General features: G+C 36.7%; 3 protein-coding genes and 1 long non-coding RNA gene across 10 annotated transcripts; 2 read left to right on the top strand and 2 right to left on the bottom strand.

Moving 5' to 3' along the window:
* Positions 1-1,028: 1,028 nt before the first annotated feature.
* On the bottom strand, positions 1,029-4,358 carry LOC114880045. Of its 4 annotated transcripts, none has more exons than XM_029195626.2 (5): positions 4,290-4,358; positions 3,547-3,688; positions 3,104-3,425; positions 2,398-2,949; positions 1,029-2,327 (listed from the first exon to the last, which is right to left on the bottom strand). In XM_029195626.2, exons 1-5 carry the CDS (start codon positions 4,343-4,345, stop codon positions 1,624-1,626), a joined length of 1,776 nt encoding a protein of 591 aa, XP_029051459.2. In that variant the 5' UTR covers positions 4,346-4,358; the 3' UTR covers positions 1,029-1,623. The 4 variants fall into 4 exon arrangements, with proteins under 4 accessions (XP_029051459.2, XP_029051460.2, XP_029051461.2 ...); XM_029195627.2 differs by lacking the exon at positions 4,290-4,358 and adding an exon at positions 3,800-4,268; XM_029195628.2 differs by lacking the exon at positions 4,290-4,358 and adding an exon at positions 3,855-4,268.
* Positions 4,359-9,560: 5,202 nt separating this feature from the next.
* Positions 9,561-10,722, top strand: LOC123987852. 2 transcript variants are annotated; one of them, XR_006829488.1, is made up of 4 exons: positions 9,561-9,842; positions 9,935-9,994; positions 10,204-10,335; positions 10,425-10,722. It is a non-coding gene; the product is annotated as an uncharacterized LOC123987852 (long non-coding RNA). The 2 variants fall into 2 exon arrangements; XR_006829487.1 differs by having other exon boundaries at positions 9,935-10,121.
* Positions 10,723-14,077: 3,355 nt separating this feature from the next.
* LOC114880507 (kinetochore protein ndc80-like) lies at positions 14,078-16,303 on the top strand. Its single transcript, XM_029196584.2, has 2 exons — positions 14,078-14,420; positions 14,481-16,303. Exons 1-2 carry the CDS (start codon positions 14,210-14,212, stop codon positions 16,163-16,165), a joined length of 1,896 nt encoding a protein of 631 aa, XP_029052417.2. The 5' UTR covers positions 14,078-14,209; the 3' UTR covers positions 16,166-16,303.
* A 1,109-nt stretch (positions 16,304-17,412) lies between these two features.
* LOC114880518 (serine/arginine repetitive matrix protein 1) lies at positions 17,413-20,789 on the bottom strand. 3 transcript variants are annotated; one of them, XM_029196619.2, is made up of 5 exons: positions 20,702-20,789; positions 19,284-19,343; positions 18,403-19,163; positions 18,121-18,272; positions 17,413-17,962 (listed from the first exon to the last, which is right to left on the bottom strand). In XM_029196619.2, the coding sequence occupies exons 3-5, from the start codon at positions 19,159-19,161 to the stop codon at positions 17,557-17,559; spliced, it is 1,317 nt and encodes a 438-aa protein (XP_029052452.1). In that variant the 5' UTR covers positions 19,162-19,163; positions 19,284-19,343; positions 20,702-20,789; the 3' UTR covers positions 17,413-17,556. The 3 variants fall into 3 exon arrangements, with proteins under 3 accessions (XP_029052452.1, XP_029052453.1, XP_029052451.1); XM_029196620.2 differs by lacking the exon at positions 20,702-20,789 and adding an exon at positions 19,652-19,744; XM_029196618.2 differs by lacking the exon at positions 20,702-20,789 and having other exon boundaries at positions 19,284-19,370.
* Between the last annotated feature and the right edge of the window lie 52 nt (positions 20,790-20,841).

Genomic DNA, 20,841 nt, shown 5'->3' with positions numbered 1-20,841 from the left:
CATGGCTAGTACTACAGTCGGCTGTGGTTAAATGCATATAAGACCACTATATAGATTATGCTGCGCGGTACTACAATGCGCTTGCACAGATGTTGAGATGCGCAGAACGAACGAAAACTCGTCGTATGACAAGCATGGTCTCTCGTAGAACGAATAATTAAGAATATATGTATAGTATTTTTCACGAGAGGGTAGTACCATTTCGCACAGCTCGACTGAGCTCAGAAAGTTCTCCCACCAGTAGCGCTACACCTCCTTCCCCCCCCCCCGGTCATGATTTACTTCCCATTGCAACTGCCATATACACGGTGGACAAAATATATTAATATAGGAACGGCTTAGGACAGAGGTAAATAGTGAATAAGTGAATCATAATTCACAAGTTTATGATCACCGGATATACTTTCTGCCCAGCGTGGCTTACGACATACAGTGGTACGACGCATGCGTGTTACCTTGGTAGCGGAGCGCGGCAGAACCAATCAGAGCCAACATGCGCAAACAAAACCAAAATTTGTTCATCCGATGGTACTACTCTCTTGTGAAAAATATTATATGTATTTTACACTGTTTTACATCGTCTGACACCGAACGTACTGATTTGCCTTGTCATCCGATAATCATTCCCCCACTACCATTATAACATATTAGTTTGTGAAATAGTTTGAAACTTTACCCTTTTATCTACCCACTAATTATGCTTCAGTGTAAAATGAACATCAACAAATATATTTCTTTAAATTTTAAATAAAATTACTTGTATTTATAAAATCAGCTGTACCAAAACTTTATATAGACAATTTTATGTTCTAAAATGTTTAACAAATAACGAAATACTATAGAGTATGAAAATTAAATAAAATTTAATGTTCTCTAAGGAAATATGGGAAATGTAGTTTAATGAAAGTTAGGGTATTTTTAATTTATACATAAACTACTACTGTAGGAAATGAAAATAAAAAAAATTCAGATTGTATTTTATGTAAAACACCTAATTTCAAATTTTTATAAATATGATAATACAAATATGACTAGAGCCAGAGTTTTATTTATTATTCAACTTTTATAATACTGCACTAGCATTTGTGTGCAACAAGATCAATCTTTTAGTAAAGAATGCACTCAAAATGTTGAACAAATATATGTAAAACAGTCCTACATAAATACATTACTAAGGAATATTTGAAAAGGAACTTTGTTATTTCTTTCAAAATCTTGTTAAACATGTAAAACTTTTCATAAATTTTCTCTAGTAACATAAATTTTCTCTAATAACGTAAATTTTTATATTATACGTTTGCTCATAATTCTTGTACATAGATTTTGCAAGGCACCATTGAGAGTTCGTTCAGAATATTTAAACATTAACAATGAGTGGTTATCATGAAAATGACTGCGTCAAAAATTATGGTAAATTAGGCGCCTGTGAAAATCGTTGCTGCGTTATTACTAAGTGCTGACTAGTTCTAATAAATTTATGGCCTGACACCATTACGTTCCTTCTTTTTTCTTTTTTCGTTTTTAACGAAACGAATATACATCTTCGTTTCATTGTTAAGACGTTTATAACTTAACCGTTATGTTACAAAATCTAATAATCTACAGAAAATAAAAACAAAATAATTAAACACCTATGTGTGGGAAACTAGTTAAAAGTGAATCTAATTTTACAACTTGGACTTTTGATGTCAATACTTTTAGTGACTCTACATCATAAGAGGACCAATAAGTTATTAATTCTGGAAATCCATCTTCGCTAATGTTATCAATTCTGATTGAACTAAAACGAACACGAGAATTCAGATCTGGTTGACAATTAGTGTCCTGACACAATTGAATAATATCGCTTTGACTTGCGTTCATAACTTGGACATCCGTATAATTTACAAAAACTATTAATACTCTTTCTATTAATCTTCTTTCCGTTACAACGGATACTTTTTTTGTATGTTCAGAGATCGAGTTAATCCAGAGCCAAAATTTAATGGCGAACCCGGAAGTATAAGGTTTCCCTGACATAACTAAGAAATCTGGTTTCGATACAAAAGAATATGGACTAATGTGATCCCATATTATTATCGGTTGATTTCCAAATTTGTGCAGCGTTAAATTTACATTAGCTTTACAAGATTCTCCAGGACACGTTCCTTCGTTTTTTATAGATAAATAATGATACGGTGTAAGCGTCCAGTTATATTTTTCATTATCAACATTTAACGTTTTAAATGTATGAATTATCATTTTTGACTTCGTTATTGATTGTTTATATGCTTCTGGTAACTTTAAAGCATGTAATAATCCTTTAATGGTCATTGTTTTAACAATACCTGTAAATATTAAAAATTATGTTATCCCATTATTATTTAAATTTATAATTAGAATATGTTTTATCCTTACTTTTTTTGTTACTATTATAACAAATATAGGATATAGTATCGTTAGAAATGTGATTATACATGTCAATTGATGAACAATTTTCAGGTGAATATCGCCCTAAAAGATGACCAGTTCTTCCAGATAGCATAACAAAATTAGGCATTTTCTTCTCAACTACTTCTATACTTAAAAAATCTTCAACTCCATCTGTATCGATGTCTGATAAAATTAGAGGTAACCTTTCAAATGTATGAATTTTTGAACTCCAGTGTATGGTGCCTGCGATAGGTTCGATACTAGCCAAAAGGCCTTGGTCACCGGCAACTATACAGTCTGGTTTTCCTGAACGGTCAGTATCGACTGTAATACAATCAATTTCAGACGGTGATCTTTTCAAAGAAACCAACCACAATGGTAAACCACTGTTCCCTTGCATCGACATAACTCCTCCTCCTTCGGCTGATATTTGTCCCTGATTATCATTTGTATCGTTTCCTTTATATCGTTGCCCACGAACAAGAAATATAAGATTCGATGGATTTCCACGAATAACGGTAATAGGACCATTCAGTTCTACAAGCATTAGGTAAACATTGTACCATATTATTTTATGTAATAAAACACAGATGTTATAAAGTAAAAGAATATAAAGAATAATGTTTTATATAAAAATTCAATATTTTCTTAACATCCACATTTATATATTTACTACTTTCATTATACTTACCCACTCCTTGAAGAGTTTTATCCCAGGAAATAAATGGTTGTGGTTCATTAATCGAAGGGCATACCATTGAATTATCGCAAGGCAAAATGTACAGAAATACAATTATCGTGGTAATACATAGTAATACAGAAGCGATTAAACAAAATCGTCGTAGAGGAGACATATCACGTTTTTTCCACAAATCATTGCCTTCAACTACCATTATAGGCATATCGTCTCTATAATATTTAAGTATATTTTGTCCATTCTTTGTACGATTTGCTAGATTTCTTGTCTCGTCCAATGGATAATATGCTCCATTTTCATGGATAGTAGTTGATTGCTATAATTTTTATGGTCATGTATATAATTTTAACAATACTTTGGTTTCTATGAAATTTACTACATTCTATACTAATATTGATATAATTCAAAAATAAAATCTTTTTATAATTTCAAATTACCGGCAATATATCATCGGCATTAACTTTAGGTACTTCGTTTGGTTGATCCAAACAATCTTCTTCATCTTCGGTATCAGTATTGCTTATACTTTGCGGTAAAGGTGTATAACCTTTTCCACTGTGATGGTCAGACATGTCAAATCTGTATGTAAATATATATAAAACTTACATATGTACAACGCACTTCGAATTAAAAAAAAAACAACTAAAGATTTATGTATGTTTAAATATATATATATTTATTTATGCTAACATTATTTTAATCAGTGACTACAAATCTATAAAGACTTGATAAAGACTGGTCATGCCTTTTTGTATGTATTTGTACGGTCTTGAATTTGTGCCTCGAGAACGAGTGCCATCTGCTTTTTCTTATTGTTATGTAGTATAAAAATGTGAAACGCTTCACAATGTGGAACAGTCTAACGCACGTTGACAGTAACAATAAATTGCTTTGATACTAATGTCTATCACTCACAATCAATGTTTCGAGCTCAGCGTTGTTATATCTATATCTCGGAGTAACAAAGCATGTCCAGTCTTGTTGAATCTGTAGTCACTACTGTAATATACAGTATCAAGATTATCCAGACATTCCTGAGATAATTAAGATGCTTGAGTAAATTCTTTTATTCCTTCCAATCTATTATAAAATGATATCTTCAACAAAAATAAAAAATACAATCACAAAATCTGATTGGATGCGATAACTGAGGTGGCGCTTAAATCAGTTTCTGTTCGACCTAATTTTCGATGAAACGTTAACTGCTTTACCGACGCGGAATTCGGAGTTCGGCATACACCATAATACCGACGAGATACTGTTAAAGACTGCCATCCTTGTGGAAGGTTGCGGCGGCGAAAAAATTTGATGTTTTCTTACGCCCTCTAGAATATACTGCGGCCGCAGTAAGAAACAGAACCTGAATTAGTGAGTTTACTGGAGCCAACTGTCTGTCTACTGTTGGTTTATTGTATGTATTGTCAGTCCCATCGAAGTGTCGCACAAACACATTCACGCCGCGTCGGTGAGCCGATAGGTGGGGTGCGTCCATAGACATATGAAATATAGACGGAGCCTTTCTGCGAGGGGTAACTGATAATCGCGGTAAGGGGAGAACTCATCTGACTTCGACTATTTTCGTAAGCGCAGACTCGGGTATGTTCGGCTTTTCGCATCCGTACGTACATACATGCATGTGAAATGTGAGCCGAATATTACCGAGTCTTGCCGGAATAAGTCGATGTCAGACGAGTCCCCTCCTCGCCCCGATTATCAGAGCGCCCCTTACCTAAAGTAGCAGTTTATGCTCCGTCTATATTTCTTATGTCTATGGGTGCATCGGCTCACCGACGCGGCGTGAATGTGTTTGTGCGAAAACTTTACTGCGACAACTTCGATGGGACTGAGTGTAGTATGTAGGTACACTGAGTTGCATTGAACTTGTCGCAGTGAAGTTGGCTACAAATTCACTAACCCATTCACGCCGCGTCGGTGAGCCAATGGCGAGATCGGTTCACCGACGCTGCGGCGTGAATGGTTAGTGAATTTGTAGCCAACTTCACTGCGACTATTTTTTAATGCAACTCACAAGGAAAGGCCGCGAAGTGTCACCCTCCGATTTTGATGAAACTTCGTATCCGTCCATTAGAAGTTTTCACGTATCTTCTTTGGTTTTCGAGATAGCAATTTCAGGTCGAAACTTTGAGGGGTGGTTTCACTCCTTAAAGTCGCGTGTCAGCCGATATAAAAAAATACGTGTCCCTTATTTTTACCTGCTTAACAAATGTACGAAGTTTCATCAAAATCGGAGGGGGACACTTCGCGGCCTTTTCTTGTCAGTGTACCTGGTCAAGAGTTGGCCCTACGGAAAGAAATCTTCAGTTGGCCCTACGTATTAAAAGTAACGTGCGATTTACTATCACTAACGTGATATTTCTGGTTAAATATTTATATTGAACGAAGAGTATGTACTTTGAAAATTGTATAAATGAATTGATACATGTTTTTACATCTTGTTTTTATTCCTATGTGCGGGATGATTAACATTGAACTCTCTTGTATGTATTTACTAATGATTTGGTGTCGTACATAGTATCAAACTGTCTACAGTCCAATAATTTTAACTACAAATACCTATTATTATAATATATAACCTAAAAACATTGGTTATAGTTTTATCTCATTATTTTATTAGTGAAGACATTAAATTGAATGCAGTAATATTAACACATGAATGTTTGTCTTTCATATTCATCTTGATATATAATAAAAATGTTTCATGTTCCTCTTTATTGGCAATGATCCTGGGATCTGAACTCCTGCATATATTTCAGACTGTTTGATGGCCTAGGCTATCTTTGAAGCACACTACAGTATTAATCCGTAATAAGCAACTGGTCAGACCCACGCGTGTTGCTTCTACGAGCAATCCTGTATTCCGTTGACCGAGATTCAATGTCTCTAAAGATGTCTTTAATAACGAAGTCCCGCGGTAACCCTTCATTCGCATACTTTGAAATGATAGCAATTCTGCTGTGATCAGCAACAAAGTTTTTATTTCTATACTGTTTGACCACGTTATTCAGGATCCGCTCCTTTAGATTTTCGTCCTTCATGTTACGAGTGGCTGAAATAGTAGAGCATATGGCTATATCGACGTCAGGATTTGTAAGATACTGCCCACCTCTTATTGTGTTTTGATTTAATTTCACTAGTAGCTCCAGCTCCGTTATGCCAAGTTCTTCAGCCAATGAATTTGTATCATACTTGCAGAAACATGCACCAGCAAGGGGGGTCATCAATTTATCACCTTTATCATAAAATACTTTGATCAATCGTGAAAATGTCTCTAAAGCTAGTAAAGAAGCTTGCTGAACTGTAAGGGTCATAGATTTTGCATCATTCTTTGGAATACATTGCGCATTTTCTCGTTTGTGATTCACGATAAATACAATGTGTTCGTCTTGGGCTTTAGGAAATCTAAATTTCCAGACCATATCTGCATTACGGTGTTTGAGTTTATGCGATTCTGGACCAATTATAAATATGACCTTATTACAAAAATCTACAGCCAGTGATTTTTTATCTGGTTCAATTTCCTCCATATAATCGTCACAGTGGTTCTTGAACTCCATCTGGAGATCTCTCATATTGAACTCTTCATGGTGTGCCATTTTCACAGATATGTCTAAACTTTAGACTCTAAATTATAGGTACTATTTTAATCTTGCTATAATGTCGGATACACGACTCTATTACATGAAGAAGCTCAATTTCTGAACACGGTATCTCTCTGATATATTTTGTACGTGCAGACGCCTTCAAGCTCCAGTGACTCAGTGACTATAGATATAGATAGTAGTGACTATAGAGAGAGTGACTATAGTCACCGATGAGATACTGTTAAAGCCTGCCAACCCCTGTGTTAAAGTTCGGCCCGCCAAGTGGGCCCAGTGAGCCTGGGGTAGGTTCGGTAAATAGGAATGATGGATAATGTAGAATAGTGATATTACCCATTGTACCGCCGAAACAAACTGTTATACCACCAACGAGATGATTTAGCTTTGTCACAGTACAATAATTATCTCGTCGGTGAGTGGGCCTACTTGGCGTTCCGTACTTTACCAGCAGCATAGAAAATTGCAGCACAGAAGGAAAGGAAGGTGGGCTTTGCTGGTTATATTCTCATAGGGCCCGCCCATTTTTAAATACAACCGCTGTTCCAGTGAAACATAGGGTAAACAGATAAACCATTTTCTTTTTCGCACGACATACCGAGTGCAGGCCCCAGGTAGGCGCTCGGCGGCCTAAGGTCGAACCGACCGACCGCATTAATTTTTCAAAACATCAAATTCTTTATTTTTCATCGCATCGGTATGAAAGTGGTACCAATGGATTGCTGGTGTTCTCCCGATTAAAATGATACCTCGTATCACGTAAACCGGATTACTTTTAACGAAATTGGCTTTTAACTATGCACTTAGATTTTTCACGTAACTTGGTTAATTATTTTCGACGAAGATTGTATTTTTTTTTATTTTTTGGATTTTGGATTGGATTTTATTTTTTTATTGAATAAAGTAAATGCATTATCAATTAATTGCAATTTATTAATTATCAACAATTTTATTTCATAATTTATTATTTTCTTTTTATTTCGTTCATAGTATTACAATTTACGGACACGTAGATGTGGGACGTATTTTGGAAAATGTGCCAGAAGGTCGCTGCATTGTTAACGTTCAGTTCTTTTAGAATGAAATACATAGAACGTTCGACAATCATGCGCGAGGTATTGAATGTCATTTTCGCGATTGGAAAATGATCGGTAGTCGCCAGCATGGGTGTCTGACACAGGTTTTCTTCAAGTGCCAAATGTGCAATTACGAAGATACTGTTTGGTCGAAACCTATGCATTCAGATATAATGAATGTAAATGAGGCCATGACGACTGCGACTGTTACAGTCGGAATCGGCTATGCACAATTAGAAGAATTATGCGCCGCCCTGAACATGCCCTGCATGACTGAAACGACATACCGCAGGTACCGTGAAAAACTTGTAGATGAGTTTATGAAAAGCGCAATGCATACCATGCAGGCAGCAGGTGAAGAAGAAAGACGATTAGCTTCCGAAAACAATGAAGTCGTCGACGGTATCCCATACATAACTGTCATAGCGGATGGTAGCTGGATGATGTAGGCGTTTAGTGGAGGGGAGAGAGTTTCGTCTCCCCGGACGCCTTGAGTTCGGGCCGGGACAACCACTGTGTCCCAATCTCGGTTGCATTCCAGCCTAGGTGTCGATTCTGTGTTTACATGCGGCGCGAGCCAAGCGTGAACGTAGAAAGGGACAGATAATGGAGGAGAGAGAGGTCCAAGGATTCAAAGCGAGGAGCCGAAACGTATCGGTGTTACTAATACGAATTCAATTATAAAACTTTTTTATTTTTGACTTTTTCTCATTGAAACTTTTACTAGCGCATTGGAGAGATTTTTCTGATTAAAATGATACCAAACACGATATAGTTTGAATTGTAATTACTTGCTAAAATTGATGTTACAAGTTGGCGAAAAGCCAGAGAGATCGAAATCAAAACCAGCCGAGTTACATTTATCCAGCCGAGGTGTCGATTCTGCGTCCGTACACATAATTTACATGCAGCCGAGGAGTCGATTCTACGTTGTTTATTCTATTATTATTGTTAGTTTGTAAATTACTTTAATTTTCAATAGGAAGAAACTGTCCGGTTTCATGTAAATCACGGGCTTTTCCTAACATTATAAAGCACCTAATTTCCAGTCAATAGTTTCGCAGCATATTCTGAATAAATAAATATAATTCAAACTATATGAAGTACATTATTGTACTTTACAAACAATAATAAAGTACATTATTGTAAGACTAACCGAGCGGGTGACTAAATAATAGTGGGCGTATAAAATGTTCAACTTTTATTCGCACAATCGTACACGACGACCGTACACAATGATATCCTGCTGTCCCAAAAATCCTCGGTCGTGAGGACGTGTTCGACAGTATGTATACCCTTTTGTTTACAACACTCCGCACGATTGGGTACTTTCCCTTGAAGGGGAAACGCGCTGACAAAATACATATGGCCTCCCTCAACCGTTTGCCTACTTCGATTTTTCTAACTCCGAAAGCACAGCGCCCAGACCTATCGTAATTTCACCCTGCGGCCTTGAGCAGTTTTTGCAGGCGATTCTGAAAGAACTTTCCTGCGGGCCGCTTGCCTTTTGTAAACAGTTTCCATTCAAACAAGCAATCCTTCGATTCCTAATAGCTGAGAGACCCAACGTGGTTATCAGCCATCCTCGATCACCAGGCCTGTTTAGTCTCACTCACCCTCTTTCAAGACCTCACGCAGTCCAAGGGCGGTATTCACAGTCGCAACTTATTTCGAAGCTGGGCTTAAACACATGCTTAAGACGTCGGCTAGATTCACAGTCGCCGAATAAGCAACGTCTTAAGTCTGAGCTTCAACATTTGCTTAGAAAAGTAAATGCTTATTGGTGTAGATTCACAGTCGATGCTTAATAAAGTCTTAAGATCTTATGAATTCATAGTCGAATAAGTCCGCCTTATTTGTAGAAAACGAGTTCTTATTTGGCTTTATTGAGGTTAGATTTTTAAGTCGACGATATTGAGGACTTAAGCACGCGTTTGAAGTTGTTATTGTGCAGTGATGGGACGAGAGAGAGTAGGTTAGGGTACACGAATACGGTAAAAGAGATTGTGTTTGCGGTATTATGCTACTGCAAATTTTTAAGTAAGTCATAAATATATATCAGTATCACTACTCTTAAAAGAAGTAGAAAAAAATAAAAATTATCTATATATATATATGTACTGTAATTGTAGCTTATTCTGGTGGACACAATGAATGTTTCTCAGCCCACAGTCTCCCGTATAGTATTTAGGGTGAGTTTACTAATAGGCAGTCTGATGACGGAGTATATCAAGTTTCCCAGGGATCCGGACAATTCCACTCAAAATCGCAGATTATTCTATAATCTGGGACAGGGAAACGGAGCTATTGGTTTACCAGGTGTGGATTTTATATCATTATAACTTTTTCTATATACACATATACATACATACATACATATACAATGTAATTGATTTACCAGGTGTGGATGGCGCTATTGATTGCACCCACATTAGATTAACAGCATTCAACAACATGGAAGAAATGTACAGAAATAGAAAAGGATATTTTTCATGACACCCCTGCGGAATCCACAGACTGAAGAAGAAATAAGGTAATACTGATACTGTTTTACTTGTTTATTTACTTGTTTACTCGACTGATTGATGCACAAATTAACATTAAATTATTTGATTGACACAGGTACAATGAAATCCAGATCAGGACCCGACAGATAGTAGAAAGAACGTTCGGTGTTTGGCATTCTTGTAGAAGAAGATGAAATTGAAAACCAAAATGAAGATGGAGAAGAATTATTAGGAAACGTGGAAAATGTTAATGGCATTGATGGATTTGCTACACGTGAAGCACTGATTGCCCGTATGTTTCATTGTGTAATTGTGTCAAACGAAATGTAATAAGGGGTTTTTCATGCCGCAAGGCTTTTTCACCTTATTGTGTCTATCGATCGAATAAATAATCATTATTCTTTCAGCTCAAATTGGTTTAATTTATTGATTAAAATAATTCTCATCCTCAGTCATATCACAACCTATACCTTAAACCACAGGATTTTGCAATATCTTTTGCAATCACATACTGCTGATTTATTAATGATCTTCAATAATCGATAAGTTTGCTACAACTACTTTTATTTCATTTTTTAGGATTCATAATCAATACAAAGAATTACATATAAATTTTTCTTTTAAATAATTTCAGTCGTAAGTTTAATTTTGTGTTATTTTGTGTTCGTATTTCAGAATGAAACTTTAAATATAAGAGATTTTTATAACGTATGTGATAACATTAATAATAAAATTGTTACTTTCTCAATTGAATTGATTTTGACTTAATAAATTTGGCTCTGTCTATTGCACGCTCAATTATTTGAATTAATTCAAGCGATAGCGTTAAAATTCAATTCAAAAAGCGCCGCTCTAACAAATAATGCTACAGTTTCAAAAATCATTTTCATTGGTTGTTACAGTAGAAAATCGACGGAAATAGCCGAACGTCAAATAAGCATTGCTTAACCACGGACTTTACTAAGCAAAGCTTATTCATCGTTTTCTTAACTAAGTCGGTCTTATTCTCCGACTCTGAATACAGAGCGACTTAAGCATTGCTTATTCGAATAAGACGATCTTTGTAAAGAACGTCTTAAGTCCTCACTTTAGTCGCGACTCTGAATACGGCCCCAAGTCTTCATCATAAAGCGTACGAAAGCAAACTAGAATCGGGTTAATTGCCCTCGACGACCCTTAAAAATAAGCCGTCGCTAACACATTGGTAAAAGTACAACAGTTTTATTGTTGCATTGGCCTCGAAAAGCTGGTCAAAAATATTTTAGCATTATTTTAAAATGTAAAGCCATAGTGTAATAGGTTGTTGGAACGTCAATTACAACAGAACTGAACATATTCAATTAGTTATAGCTCAAAAAATACCAGAGATATAAGTGTACTTTGCTGTAATTATGCATATGAGGTAAATTTAATTCTATCATTTATCATTGAAGAACCAAAGCAATATTTGGAAACCATGTATTTCGAAGATACAATCCCTCTTGCATATACCACCTTTTACTGTATATGAAATACATGCTTTCAGATAAAAAATTATATAACGGTTTGAATGCAAGATATTTTTATTTTTATTTTTATTCATAACTTCGGTCTAAGTATAGAACAGCTACCTCTTCACTGATTTTGATGATTTTTAGATATTTTATAGCAATCAATATTTTGAACCATTTTTTCCGGAACATATAAGCGACGGTCTCGTTTACTTTCCGAGATATTTACGAAAAACTTTCGATATAACATATTGAATTCTGCCTATAGATGTGGGCCTACGACAGCACATGTATAAGTGTTGGTTGTCATCCGCTGGCCATTTGACTTCTCTTTAGAAACGAGGGTCGGCGAACGTAAAGGCTCCGTTCATAACTGCATATACCAGACTTCAGGAAATGTGTATTCCAATTCAATTAGAAATGAATATCATTGATGTGATGGGTTAGGAAAGGCTATATATTGAAATTCGGCTGCAGTAAAGCGGCCGGCAATGTTTTTCTGAAATAATAATAAATTAATTATCAAAAGAAGTTTAAAAAGAAATTCTAAGAAATGAACAAAAGCTATTAAAAATGCGTATTATATAGTATTTAAATAAAAGCGTTGCCGTCCGCCTTACGGCGGCTGGATGTAGATATATACCCTAACCTAACTTATTCACTTGTAATTGAATTTGAACGGAACCTTTACTCCTGCTCGACCCTCGATTCTAAAGCGAAGGAAAGTGGCAACCAATCTGACGCGTATGTATGCTGTCACAAATGAACAACTATAGGTAGAATTCAATGCATCTGTATCGGCAGCTTTTTGCGAATATCTCGGATACTAAATGAGACCGCTCTTTATATGTATACGAAAAAGTTGTTGAAAAAATCGATTTTCAGTCATTACATGCTAAATCGATCACTTTTTGACGTCACCATCAGTGACGAGAAATGAAAATTGGCGTCACAATGAGCTGGAAAAGGACGCGGTGTACCCCTGTTTCAGGTAGGCGAGTCGTCCGCTAATATGGTCGGTTATCTATCCCGCTGGTCTCAAAGCAATACCAGCAGACCTCGTAATGACCCCAATTATACCTAGAGAACTATATTAGTAACCATTCTTGGCCGTTCATATTTTTCAAAAAAAGAATAGAATATCATATCCGGAAATCGGGAAGGACGTATTTATTCTGCAGTTTTACCAAAACAAAAAAATAATAATAGCAACAAAAAATAATGATACAAATAATGATCACTTTTTCACGTCACCATCAGTGACGAGAAATGAAAATTGGCGTCACAATAAGATTGAAAAGGACGTGGTGTACCCCTGTTTCAGGTAGGCGAGTCGTACGCTCCGCTAATATGGTCGGTTATCTATACCGCTAGTCTGAAAGCAATACCAGCAGACCTCGTAATGATCCCAATTATACCTGGAGAACTATATTAGTAACCATTCTTGGCCGTTCATATTTTTCAAAAAAAGAATAGAATATCATATCCGGAAATTGGGAAGGCCGTATTTATTCTGCAGTTTTACCAAAACAAAAAAATAATGATAGAAATAATGATCTCATGACATATGGGTTGAAAATCGCTATCGTAGTCGATAGAACGTCGCGTGAAAAATAAATTCACGCGTCAAAGTCTATCGCCTCTTCCAGGCTCGAACGTCCTATTCTCCACGATATATTATATCGTCGTCGACGGTTCGGTCGACGCACACAGATTCAGATATACGAGCTACGAATGAGCGCGCGGTCGAACGTAGAAAACGAACGAACTGCGCCCTACAGAATAAACGAGGAACTAAATTTCTGGTCTGTTTTACCTTGTTGACGTCTTTCGCGAATGAACAGTCAACGAAATCGTAGTTTTCAAATTACTTCTTCCTGGAGACTTGTACATCATCTCTTGGATGCTCGTTTTGTTCTATCCGACCCAAAGAATGGTAGTCTGGTACCCATTTGGAGAAACTATTGGCAGAAATGTTTATATTATGAATAAACTGATGCAGGTGAGTCCGATCCGCCATTTTCTTGACGGTTGACATACATAAATTTCAATATTTTATAAGTTTTGGACGATTTGGATAATATAAGGACCAGACTACCATTCTTTAGGGCCTCCTGGACATGTCCCTGAAATTTTTTTGCATTCTGTTTAGAAATGAGGACGTATTTTGAAAACTCGCGTCTAGGGATTTTTCTAGGGACTGTCGATAAAGTTTTCGACGCTCGCGGTGGTTTTTATGTTACTGATACATACGCTTCTTATGTTACTGGTCTCGTATTTGTTGCTTCTGTGCCTAACGATAAAATTCAAAATGTTTATTGTACAACTTTGAATACGCAGATTTTAAATCTTTTAAACGAGGTTTTATTTGAATAATAATTATCCAATAATAAAGACAAATTTTATATCGATGAAAATGACGAGTAATTCTATAGGACGTAGATCATCTACTAACCCTGTACGGATATCTTTGATTAATAGGGAAGACAGAAGTTTAACACGAAGTGAATCAAGAAAAACGCAAACGTTGAAACCAAAGATTTCCATAACTTCGGTTGATAATTCTCATATACCCAGACCTCGCGTTCGAGCCTCTTCATTTGATAGAGGAAAAGGAACAGGTAAAACGTCACAACATTATTAGTGATGTAAAAAGATTTAAAGTTTTATTGTTTTCAAAGGTAAAACTCCACTTCGTCATGCACCTGCAACTCCAATTACGCCAAGAGGACATCTAGGACTTCCAACAGGACGTAGATCTTTATCAGCTGATCGTGCTAGCAGTATTGGTGCAAAAGGTCCAAGAAAGGACAGAAGACCATTAACAGATAAAACTTATCAAGCTCGTATGCTTGCCAGAATAGACAATTTTTTTGCTCTATATCATTATTCCTCTATGCTTAATAGTAATGGTAGCTTGAAACCCATTACCTTGAAAATGTTTGTAGAAGTTACTGCTCATTTAATGAAAATGTTAAATATTAAACAAACTCTTACAGTTATCAATTATATAGAGGAATTGCCAAAAATAGGAAAGAAACTTCATTATCCAGGCATTATTAATAAGTCTTGGTTAAAAACTGCCAATGCTATGCATTCTTGGCCTTACGTTTTGGGCTGGATCAGTTGGTTAGTAGAAATTTGTGAAATAAGGGAACTAGCTTTTCAAAAATTTAACTTAGAAAACTTACCATTCTCGGGCGATCAGAGAGAAGCCAATATTAATAAAAATACTTTCTTCTCTATGCTTGAATTTTACAATGCCTGGAATGATGAAAAACTCGATGAAGAGGCAGCGATGGTTGAAAGATATTTACAACAGTTTGAAGAGGAGCAAGGAGTTACTGAAGAAATATTAAATAATGCACGCTCTGAATTAGAAGAAGAAATGGATAAATTCCAAGTAGCTGAAGAAGATGCAAATAAAATTGATGAAGAGGTGAAGCACTTGCAAGAAATATTGTCGTCTTTGCAAAAGGAGGAATCAAAGCAATTAAATGAAATTAGTGCAAAAGAAGAATCCTTAAAAACAATTAATTTTGAAACAGAACAAATAAATGCCGAGTGTGATGCACTACGCGAACAGATTCGTATACGAAAAATACAGCATGATGAACTACTTTCAACTGTTAAACAACAGCCAATGACAACAGTAGAAAGAGATAAAATTTTGGAAAAATGTTTGGAGATTGAAAGGTATATGAATCTATTTGACGAACATTTAGAAGATATACGAAAAGAGTTGTATACTACAGATATTAAATTGGCATCTGTTAATAATAATGTAACCAAAGCACTTCTCAAATATAACAAAGAAATATTCATGCACCTTAGTGACAATATAGGTGTAAATTTAGAAGAATTAAGGATGCCAGAAAAAGGTATATTGGATCCTCAAATTATGGAAGTATTAAGATCTAAAGCCAGTTTGTTGAATAATCTTAAAGAACTACTGAAAAGACAAATTATTGAGAAAGAACATTTGTTAGAAATAAATTTCAATGAATTGGAAAATCTTCAGGAAAAAATGAAAATCTTGGAAGAAGAAAGTGGTGATGTTGCTAACAAAATTAAGGAAAGAAAAGCTCTTATAACTAAAATTAAAACTGATGCTAAAAATGAAGAAGCAAAATTAAAAGAAGAAATAAAAAATTTGCAAAATGATATTAAAAAAATGCAAGAGTTGAAGCCAGATATAGAAAAACTTTCTGCAGAATTAAAAGAATCAACAGACAAGTTAGATGCAGTTCGGAGAAGAAAAGAATACATAGAGGAGTCTGCAAAATTATTTTTTAATAGATTTTATGAGATTTTAGAAGAAAACAGAAATGAACTAAACAATATATTAGCGAAATATAATGAATAATTTGTATATAAACATATTTCATTTGTATGTACTTACTTATGTACAGTATCAAGCAAATTTTCGAAGGGAAAGCATTCCAAATTTTATACTTTATTAATTATGTTTAAAGAATATACTGAAATTTATTTTTATAGAGAACATGGTTTTTTTTAAAGAAAAATACATTTCCCACTTTAAAGTGATCCTATTTTTCTTCAAATACCTTTATTTATTTTTAATTTGCTTTTACTGTATGCAAGTGCGCATATTACGATTCGGTATCGGCCGTTAAATTAGTTTCATGGGCTACACGATTGCATTCAAACTAGAGGTGTGCGAGTACTCGAATTTCGAGTCTAACAATGATCGGTCGGTCGAACCGAGTCGATCGCTTGAATTTGCCAAGCTACTCGAAATCGACGAACTGTTTGATATAAAAGCGAGCTACTCGAATATTCGAGCCTTTTATACACAAACTTAAATATTAAAAAAAATAACAATACAGAAAGCAGTTCAACTCTTTTTTTTAACTGCTTCCCAAGTTAATGTATTTTATAGTATTAATGTATTAAAAATGTATTTTTATGAAACCGAAGAATCGGGATTCGAACTGAATCTCCTGGTTTCTCACTTTTATCGATTCGTCGATGCTGCTGCCACGTGCTTTGGCGGCTTGAGCATCGAGCCGATAACGTAGAAATGACGTGAACAGCTGACCTGCAGAGCTCATACGGACACGTGGGACAACACGTTGCCTTAGATTTTAGATGAAACAACTGAAAAGGGGAGTCACTGGGACATTGTGGAGAGGGTAAAAATTTATCCCACGATCCACGGTTTTGGCATCACTGAGTCAGTCTGTCTTCGGACATCAAAGAAATGTGGGGATTTTTCATTTTTTAACCGTTGCGCCATCTATACAGAAATGACAGAAACTACTCGATAACTTACTTTCCGGTCGATAAGTCGGCATCTTACCGACTCAAGTAGTTTCAACCCTTTTTATATAGATGGCGTTGGAATCGAATTTCAAAAACAAATTTGTCAAACAATTATTTCAATAATTTTTCAGTTTTGTACTGGTTTTGACTGATTTCTAAAAGGATAGAATCAAGGGGAGTAAAAATTGTGTTTTTTCAGTCGTGAATTCGAGGTATGGTGAAAGAGGGAGTGATAAAACAAGTACGATAGTCATACCAATTGTGCTCTGGATGTATGTATGTTGTATGTATGTATGCATGATGCGTGTATATAATGATACACACGTGTATGTTTCATATGAATTGTATGTATATTTGTATAGAGCGTTTACACACCATTTGCACTCTTCTAAGCACAACAAATATTACAGTATATTTTATCGATGGTAATGTCTATGAATCAAGAGTGATTTATGACGATCTTACGAGATTTCAGTGAGCCGTATTATTGCGTCGCCCGCGTCTCTTACGACTTCCACCGGAAGGACGGTTCGATGAGGCCCATTGTTCATAAAAACGTTCCGCTTCTAACCATTCTTGATATTTATACCACCATTCTTCCCACTTTATGTAGTCGTCTAAAGTTAGATCTCGAAGATATCCCCGTGCTTTGTAATAATCATATCTAACACGGACGTCATCCCAACATTCAAGACCTCTTGGTCCTTGTGCTAAAAGCGATTCAGGATAATGTCCTGGTGGTGGAGAATCGTATCCTAATCTTGCAATTCTTTCTTCACCCTCTATTACAACTTTCATCGCGTTTTCTCCGTCTTTTGTGATACGCATGTTTTCCATGTCTCTACGATCTACGCTCCATTGTGCCATTTTACCAAACCTATAAAACAATTCCATACTTGAATGAAATTTTCATTTTTTCTAACATAACCATCCTGTATTTACAGAACTTTAGAAGTTTCAGCTTTCATTTTAATTCATAATATACTATAACAATAGATATTATATATCTCATTGTTAGAATATTTTAAATCATACCTTTCTGATAACGTCATTCTAGGTGGGCCAACATGAGACGTGGTAGAAGAACTATCACTGTCTTCACTGGGCGATGACTCGGGTGGAGGCCTAATCATTTGAGTTGATCCATGACTCGAATGAGTTTTTTCTACTTTCACAGGTTTACGCATCTGTGTAATTTCCATGGTTACACATTGGAAAAAATCAAGTATATAAATAAGAGATAACAAATGTATAATAATAATAACACCAACAACAATAATGTAAGATAAAAGATATTAATATGAAAGAATGTTTTACCAATGGAATGGGATCTGGAACTCGTGGATCTTCAGGAATTCTAGTATGATGCTTTTCTTTACGTCGAACCTTTGTTTCTTTTTCTTTAATCGTTTTATAGTCCTTTTGATGACGCGGTGGAGGTTGTGGCGTAGGCGGAGGTGTACGTGGACGTGGCAAAGGAGGTGATCGTGGCCTGGTACGTGCCGGTATCACTCTTGAACTTGAAGGTACTACCTCCTTCGGATGTGTCCGAGTTCGAACCGGTGTAAGTGATCTTGAACGTGAACGAGAAGGTTGAGCGACACGTCGACGTTCTTTTGGTGAACAAACGCTGCATGAACGATCGGAGCAAGTACTTCCTGTACTTGGGCTACGCGTAGGTCTGCCCCTGGTATGTGATCTATCACGAGGTGAACGAGGACTTTTAGTTCGAGGGCTGCGCGGTCTTGAAATGTGAGGACTTCGAGGCCTGGGACTTCTCGGGCTTCGAGGATGCCCTCTACTGGGTTCTCCGCTTGCTGTGCCTCCGACGTACAATTCCTTGTATCCGCTGTGCCTCCATCTATTTGGATCTCGTTCCTCTACTTCCAGAAGCTTTTTGTTCCAATAACTTGATTGAGATTCACGTGCTTTCCGCATTACACTATCTAATTCTCTCCGTTTTCCAGAATTTTCACCGTGTGGTCTGGGTTGGGATACGCTGGTATCCATCCGTAATTTACTAGAACTGCTACCACTACCGCTACCTCCTCTTCGTCTATCATAGTCTCGTGACATTCCTAAAACAAAAATATACTTTTCATTAATATCATTTTTTTTAGAATCTATAACGTATACAATACATATATTTGCAGTTAGCATAAAGGTCGTTATACTAACGATATTTTTGATATATGTACCTGACAGAGATGTTAGAATAGAAAATAGCGGAGGAGCGAGAATGCTGACGATCCAATCTCCTGTGAGAGCAGTGAACACGTTAATTTTCAAAACATGACAAAATGCCCATAAAGATGATAATACGGTGCACTAATCGCCATGAGATCGCTAGAAGAACACCAGTACCACTCGTGCTTTGTGTTGACTGGCCTAAGTGAAAAATTCAATGTCACAAACGGATATCATCTGCAGTGGTGAATCAGAGGAAAAGTTAGTATTCCCGATCAAAAGCGTATTTTTTTTTTTTTCTTTTTCTTTCTCTCTCAGAATTTGAATTTTCGCGGAAATCCATTTGTGGTACTGGACATCACCCGTCGCGAGACCTTACCATCGCCATTCTCCGCATGTCCAGAATTGTAGTACGCTTCGATCCACGATCCATAAATGTTGGTCGTGTGGACCTTTCAATGAGACGAACCAAATTCAGAGACCGCCTTTCGAAAGGCGTCCGCGCGCGGACGCGACCAACCGAACTGAATCCGTGTCCAAGTATTCGCGTGTTTCTTAACGGATCGAATACGTATAGGACGTGAAGTTTATCTGTCGAGCATTACCCGGGTAATGCCATACCGAGGCGGCACTCACCGTAGCCGATCAACGATACACGATAAGATTAGTCGTCAATATTATACACCGATAATACACACAGACGCGAGAGAATTCAGTGAAGAACATATCGATTACGAGAACATTCCGGCCTTTTTTTGACATCACCGAGGGATGTCAATCGCGTTACGGTCACCTTTTCGGTACGCACCGGAGGATACCTTGCCGCGTACGACTCGTAGCCACACCGAAACGTAACACGGAATTTGTGGCTCGAGTAACGGGTACGTCAAGGTCACGTACAAGACCGATTACGCGATTTCGCGACCGGCAAAACCGTGTATATCGTGACACCATTTCGGATATTACCCGGGTAATACCTTTCTGATGTCGTAACGAACTCGGGAAGCGCGGAATGCCTCAAGTGTACTGCTTGAGGAAATAAAGGAGAAAGAGAGAGAGTGTCCGAAACCGGTATGTACGCGTATAGCCTCCTTCGCTCCTTTCTTTCATGAAAAGCGAAGGTCGGCTCTCCTCGCTTTTTCCATTTTGCTGGTACACACCTTTGCACTAGTTCTTTTTTTTTGTGTTTTTTTTTTTTTTTTTTTTTTTTTTTTAACGTAGCTTCACAAAACTTTTACTCGACGGTATTAGAATAGATAAATCTAACTTTGGCAGCGCTCGCTGCTATTCATACTGAAGCGTCAGAGGCGTTTGTTCGCTCGCAGCCGACGGTCACTTTGAAAATCAATTGCCCACCCAGTGAGCGCTACCCGAGTAATTTTCACGACATTCACCGGATTTTAGAACCATTCGAGCTAACAACACTCACTTTTCTCACCGCCGCAATTTGCAAACTTGCATTTTCTGCCACAAGATTCAGTGAATCACTTCCGCGTGACGTTCTACGAATGGAGATTATAAAGAAGACTTTTTTTCGAAGAGTCGCACCAACTGCAGAGGATACATTCC

This window comes from Osmia bicornis, chromosome 6, assembly GCF_907164935.1.
Source record: "Osmia bicornis bicornis chromosome 6, iOsmBic2.1, whole genome shotgun sequence".
Classification (NCBI taxonomy): domain Eukaryota; kingdom Metazoa; phylum Arthropoda; class Insecta; order Hymenoptera; family Megachilidae; genus Osmia; species Osmia bicornis.
Note: the sequence above shows the minus strand (reverse complement) of the source record. Positions and strands in the feature narration are given on the sequence as shown.